General features: G+C 39.5%; 1 protein-coding gene across 3 annotated transcripts in view; it reads right to left on the bottom strand.

The window, feature by feature from the left end:
• DPP8 (dipeptidyl-peptidase 8) overlaps nt 1-7,180 on the bottom strand; it is a 59,444-nt gene that overhangs the window by 18,694 nt on the left and 33,570 nt on the right. For all 3 annotated transcript variants that reach the window (XM_006831527.1, XM_006831528.1, XM_006831526.1), the window contains 3 exons: nt 5,081-5,160; nt 2,172-2,324; nt 1,766-1,895 (listed from right to left, as the gene is read on the bottom strand). In XM_006831527.1, the coding sequence (XP_006831590.1) occupies nt 1,766-1,895; nt 2,172-2,324; nt 5,081-5,160 (363 nt within the window). The remainder of the gene's footprint in view (nt 1-1,765; nt 1,896-2,171; nt 2,325-5,080; nt 5,161-7,180) is intronic.

Here is a 7,180-nt window from a genome sequence, read left to right as displayed (position 1 = left end):
TGGCACTGTGGGCTAATGTGTCAAACTGCAAAGTCGTTTGAACAGCAAGGTTAATGGTTCAAGCTCACCAGCTGCTCCTGGAAACTCTATACAGGGTCACTATGGGTCGGAATCAACTCGACGGCACTGAACAACAACGTGATGGCAAGGAGTCCTGGTGTGGTGCTGTAGGTTAATGCACTGGACTGTAAGGTCAGTCTGAACAGCAAGGTTGGTAGTTCAAGCTCACCAGCCACTCCTTGGAAACCCTTTACAGGGTTGCTACTGAGTCGGAACCTGAGAACTCAGTGGCGCTTAACAACAACAACAACATGATGGCTGGGAGTCCTGGTGTGGCGCTTGCTGTAGGAAAAGCACTGGACCACATGGTTGTTTGAATGACTTGACAGCACTTAACAATGATGTGATGGTTGGAACTCAGTTGCCTTGGCAGAGTCAAACCAAATGATTTCACAGCCGGCATATGACCCATGGGCTGGAAGTTACCCACCCTTACTCTAAGCATAATTCATCACATTATAAATTCTGCTTGTGAACATTAAAACATATCTAAATCCTTTGATGATTCCCCGGCACTGATTATGCTACTGTCAGATATGCTGTGCACCACTGAGTTGACTGCAATTCAGAGTGACCCTCGATGACAGAGCCAAACAGCCCACAGGGTTTCCTGGGCTGTAGTTTTTAAGGGATATTGCCCGACCTTTCTCCCACAGAGCCAGCCACTAATGAGTTCACATTGCCAACTTTGAAGTTAGCAGCTGAGTGCTTGACCACTGCAACACCAGGGCTACTTTAGCAGCTATCAGTAAAAGAAATACTTACCAGGAAAAGAGTTCGGGGCACAATGTGTTAAAAGATAGATGCTGTGGGGTCAATTCCAACTTGTAACCAGGTAAAGGATTTCAGAGGCTATAAATCTTTATAGGAGCAGATAGCCTCATCTTTCTTCTGCGGAACAGCTGGTAGGTTTGAACTGTTGACCTTGCAGTTTTGCAACTCAACCCTGTAACCCACTACCTAGCAGGTCTCCTTCAGCTCTATATGGCGGTGGTGGTGATGATGGTGATGCTGAGTCAGTTACGACTCACAGAGATCCTGTACAGGGTTTTCTGAGAGTGTAAAGTTTTACAGAAGTAGAACGCTTCGTCTTTCTCTTGTGTAGAAGCTGGTAGATTCGAACTGTTGGCCTTGCTTTTTGCAGCCCAACTTGTAACCCACTTACCAGGTTCAGCCCTATACAGAGCAAGTGTTTTTCTTCCTTTTATATAATAAACACGGCTAATGCAGAGTAGTTTAAAAGATGAAAAGAGCTACCAGCTGGCTACTCCTCAAAGCTGCACCTGCTTTTACCAGCCCTGGTGTGGCACTGTAGGTTAATGCGCCAGACTGCAAAGTCATTTGAACTGCAAGGTCAGCGGTTCAAGCTCAACAGCTGGTCCTCGGAAACCATATACAGGGTCACTCTGGGTCAGAACCGACTCAGTGGCACTTAATAACAACAAATCAGTACACCGTATCTTCAAGCTCATCTGTTTATCAGGAGAACCATCCAAATGTGTGGATTATATCAAGTTTCCTAGCAGACACCTTGACTATTTTAAATAAAGGTTCATTTAGACCTGCTCCTGACTGAAATAGCAGATAACTTATCTTGTTGGTTAGTTGATAGGATTGTGGGGGCGGGGTAATCAGATGCTCAGTAGACATAAGGCACTACTGCACTAACTACTTAAGGCGAGGTACAGGGGAAATAAGTAAGTACCTGCTGAATCCAAAATGGTGGCCCAGAATTCCTTTGTTTTTGTGTCTTCTTCAGTACTTGACAGCTTGTAAAGGGACACACAGTGTGGACTTTTCTGGTTACTATACTTACTTATAAAGAAGTCACAATGCTAGAGAAAAGAGAAACAATTATTGCTTTTCCCCAGGGAAGAGTGACAAAAGATGGATTACCTACTATTATAGCTGCACTAAGGCTATGGCAGCAGTAGAGTAAGGGTTTGGCTGTGCACATACATAAACAATGCTGAAGTTAAGGCTAAGCTTGTTAAAGTTTTTCCTAAAAACAGAATCAATTTCACCAATTTTTAAGTCACTCAAAAGGCATTCTATATAAACAGAGGGATTTTGATTTGACAGGAAACGCTTTTCACAGAAGGACTTAATACCTGGCTGATGCAGCATGAGTGGGAATAGCCCCGGTCAGTCAGCCTTGTAACTTCTCCAGGATTTACATAACTGGCCACATACAGGTGATGTTCTAAAGGAGAGTCTTTGGTGCCTTCAAAATATACCAACTTCCTGACTTCATCAACCTGGATCTGTCAAAACACCACCACCAACAACAAAAAAATCAATGGTAGCATCACTTTGGCAAGGCCAAAAAGACAACAAACAGCATTAATATCTAGATAGTTCTCAGGTCCCAATTGTGGTCTACATCATTTGAGCTGCTCTTTTGACTTTTCCATCTTCTTCTATTTTGTCAACAATGCTAATAAAAAAACAACAAAAGTTAATTTTGTTTATGACTTACAGCTAAAAACAGATCCTGCCTAGAAGAAATAACAATACCTGAATTGTACACTGTTGATATTGTATGATGATGTCATTTCCTATCTGGTCAGAAAGTATGCTTATTTATTTCATTATTACAACTCTTTGCATGGAAACAAAAAACTTACAGTGCAGTTTAGGTCAACCTTTCACACCTACCTGAAAGAGTTTAATTTTAGCATCCTGTATTATTTCTCAGGGCAACACTATCTCAGCCAGTACTTTTTGGGTCTTTTGTACAAATGTGGAAGTGTTTTATCTATTGGGTTAAAGAATACTTGAACTTAATCACAGCTTAAATACTGGTATAGTTTATAAATAAGTACAGATCTTTTAAGTCTTCATTCAGACCTCAAAAAATATATAAGCAAACATAGCTGAATTCACTTACTATTCTTCCCCAAATTGCAGTAGAGTCTAAATAAGTTGTTTTCTTTTACTGTTCTCTTTAAAAAATCTTTTATCAGTCAACTCAAACAATGTTTAACAAAAAACTCAAAATAATTTTTTACACAGTAAAGAAAACACACGTGTCTTTAAGAGTCACATTTTTCTCAGGAGACGTCTCCATCATCAAGCATTTCTTAGATTAATAAGCATTTGAGATTGAATAGGTCCATATAACATGGACAGAAAGAGATACAAAGGATAGGGAATGGCAGAGCAATCAGAAAACTTCCCAGGTCTGTGTTAGTATCTTACAAATGTTAGGACTGGTGCCACTCCTGATTTAGCAGCTGGGAGTCAGGTCTTTCAAAACTAAAGAAGGAACTGGGCACTTTCCTCCTCCATCTATTATGGTTCGTTTTTAAGGTGCTCTAGTAGCGTAGTGGTTACGAATTAGGCTGTGAACCACAAGATCAGCAGTTCGAAACTATCAGCTGTTCGCAGGAGAAAGATGAGGTGTTCTGCTTCTGTAAAGATTTACGTCCTCAGAAACCCTGTACAGGGTTGCTATGAGTCGGAACCAACTCCATGGCATATAACAATAACAACATTCAACAGAAGTTATCAGAATCACCAGAGAGCTTGTTAAACACAGATTGCTGGGTTCCACAGCCAGTTTCTGATTCAGGGGGTATGGAGTGAACCCAATAATTTGTATTTCTACCAAATCCCTGGGTAATGCTGATGCTTTATTGCTGGCTCAGGGACCAAACTTCAATAGTCAGGGTCATCTGGGCCTAAAAGCCTAAGTCTCAAAGCTTCATCCAAGGAGAAATTTTTGGGTGGGAACAGGGTCACAGGAAAAACTCAGAGAAGAAAAAAGGTTAACTTAAAAAACAAAAAGCAAAGAGAGAAAGAAAACAGAAAAGAAATATCACATGAATAAGCGAGGCATGAAGAACAATTGATGTGCATAACAGCAAGCAATAGAGGCATATTTAGGTTGGCTCAGAAGTTCAGATCTATGTAAATATCTTTTGGGGGTTCTCTCAGTATTATTTAATGGGTCTTGTCCTCTGTTACATGCATAAAATATTCATAAATGTAATTTTTTTTATCATTGAACCTAGAATTCTACACAAAGATTATTCTTAGCATCCAAGGTCCCTAAAAAGAAAAAAATATATATATATTTGGATATATAACTCCAAGGTCATATGAAACACTCAGTGGGAATTAGACTTTAAAGATCACCTGTGATGTTCTAACGTTTTACCAACAAAAACAAACCTGGCACCTGAACTTTCATTCTCTTGGGGACTGCAAGTGACCTCTAGAGTAATCAGGACACATGATACTTCAATAAATCTCCATATCCACCTGAGGAAATCACATTGAGGCCCAATCCTGATGGCACCCGTCACCTTAACTGTACGTGTCACACCAACAAGGGATGGAGTTCTTAAGAGAGCTTATGAAATTAACCACCTAACAGAAAGTTGAAATAAATGAACAGGCTATGAAAGGAGTCCTGGTGTGGCACTGCAAAATAAGCACTGGACTGCTAACCACAATGTTGGCAGTTCAAACCCACCAGCTGCTCCTCAAGAAACCCTATAAAGGGACACTATGAATAGGAACCGACTCGACAGCACTTATCAATAACATGAAAGGCAAAAGAAAAATAGAATTCACTTAATGGCTACAGAGTACTACACCTTGAGGCTGAAACGAGGATGGATTTCCCTCCTCTTCCCTTATCATTCTAAGCTCTTCATAGGTGCTGGCTCAAAGTTTAAATTTGTGAGATAAGATAAATAGATAAACGCAAGTTCCAATGTAGAAGCCATATCCTAACAACTTTTACCAGACACTGTAAGGGTAAACCAGTCCTTCTTTATTAAGTAGCAACAATATGTTTGAAAATAGTGCTCATCAGCAATCAGAACACAGCTAACACCAGTACAATACAATAGGTGAGAATTGTAGTTTAAATGAAGATTCTTTCTTTCCAAATATCTGAGTTCTTTTAGACCCTAACATTTTTTACAAAGTACTGGAATCATACTAAGTTGTACTGCGCATACACACAGCAGATGACAACCAAACCTATTAGCAAAGTAAAAGAACATACATTGGATCCATGGCGGCCAAGAACTTCCCATTCACCACTGGTAATTGCTATTTCCTCTTTGACAGGACACTTGAAATCACCTAAAGGTAAATATAGTTATAATTCAGTACTTTATAGCAGAATATAAGCAAATGAAACAATGAAAACTAGTATTCTATCCTTCCTCAACCCTGCCACAAAAAAGCTGAGTTAAAAATTCCATGTTATATTTAGGGTGATAAAAACCAGACAGAGATGGTTGTACAACACTGCAAATGTTCTACATGCCACTCAAATGTTCAATTAAAAATGGCTGCTTGCATGTTATGTGAATTTTACCTCACGTAAAAAAAAAAAAAAAAAAGAGTTACACTTAAAAAGAAATCCAAGTTATGAGTCTTCTCAATACTTTGGAATACTGAATAGAATGATCCATGCAGACAATGTGAAAATAGCAAAATAGACTCTTACACCAAAGCCAGAAAAGAAGTAACCACCTGCATTCCTAAACTGCTGATGAGCCAAATAAAAATAACTACTGGGTGGATAAAGGAGCTCTGGTAGCATAGGGGTTACAAGTCTGGCTGCTAACCTCAAAGTCAGCGGTGAGAAACTAGCAGTGGTTCCGTGGCAGAAAGATGAGGCTTTCTGCTCCTGTAAAGATATATAGACTCAGAAACCCTACGCAGGGTCACTAGGAGTAAACTGGCTCCACGGCACAACACCATCACCAATGATGGGTGGATATCACCAATGGGTGGATAATTTGTTCTTTTAGAAATGCAACAAACTACATTAAAAAAAAAAACAAACCCACAGAAAATATTTGAAAAATACAATTGCTTTTAATATTTAAAAAACAAGCAAAAAACACCAGGGAAGTTTTTCCACAGTAAATATCAATAAGCCCCATTCGTCTTCTGAGTCTGTCTTGGTACTGAGGCTCTGTCAGGGACTTAAGGAGATCAGAAAAGGAAAACTCTCTCTCTTTTCCTAGTTGTTGCTACCTACAGCTGTGGAAAGTGCTGTTCAAGACAGGGTGAAATGGTGAGATGGTATAGAGGTCCATACTTAAGTTTCTTCTTAGAAACAGAAACTCAACTTGGTAAATAAACTTTATGGTCAGAATATATGAGGGTAATTAAAAAAGTATTGCTACAAAATCATAGAAATCATTATTAAACACAAAATATCAAAACGTGAAGCTATTGTTTCTTGACTGACATCTTCCATCTAGGTCTATACACTTCTGAAGAAGGTGTATTGATTTTCCCAACCTTTTCTCAGAAAATTTTGCATACTTTGATTTACATCTCAAAAAGCAGTTTTAGCATTCTTGAAGGACTCAAATCATGTATCTTTCAATGTTCTTTGAGTTTTGGAATAAAAAGTCTGAAGGGGCAAGATCAGGGCTGTAGGCCAGTTGGGGTAAGGTTTCCCAAGGAAATATTATAGGGTAGCTCTAGCTATCTAGTGTGGCACTGTGGGTTAATATGCTGTTGTTTTGAAGCACAAGGTTGGTGGTTCAAGTTCACCAGCTGCTCCTTGGAAACCTTATACAGGGTCATTATGGGTCAGAACCAATTCGACAACATTTAACAACAAGGTGTGGCGCTGTGAGTTAATGCGCCAGACTGCAAAGCCATTTGAACTGCAAGGTTGGCAGCTCAAGCTCACCAGCTGCTCCTCGGAAACCCTATACAGGGTTGCTATGGGTCGGAACTGACTCAATGGCACTCAACAACAACAACAACCAACTTCTTCAATCTGATATCGATCAAACATGCGATCAAAATGAATTGATCATTACTGGTGATTGGAACGCAAAGGTTGGGAGCAAAGAGGAAGGATCAGTAATTAGAAAATATGGCCTTGGGGATAGAAATGATGCTGGAGAACACATGATAGAATTCTGCAAAACCAATGATTTATTCAAATACCTTCTTTAAACAGTGTAATAAGAGACAACTACACACATGGATCTCACCAGATGGAATACATAGAAATCAAACTGACTACATCTGTGGAAAGAGATGATGGAAAAGCTCCATATCATCAGTGAAAACAAGACCAGGGGCAGACTGTGGAACAGACCATCAATTACTCATATGCAAATTCAAA

The sequence above is a fragment of the Chrysochloris asiatica genome, unplaced genomic scaffold, assembly GCF_000296735.1.
Source record: "Chrysochloris asiatica unplaced genomic scaffold, ChrAsi1.0 scaffold00004, whole genome shotgun sequence".
Classification (NCBI taxonomy): Eukaryota; Metazoa; Chordata; class Mammalia; order Afrosoricida; family Chrysochloridae; genus Chrysochloris; species Chrysochloris asiatica.
The sequence above is the reverse complement of the archived record's forward strand: the minus strand, read 5'-3'. Positions and strand labels throughout refer to the sequence as shown.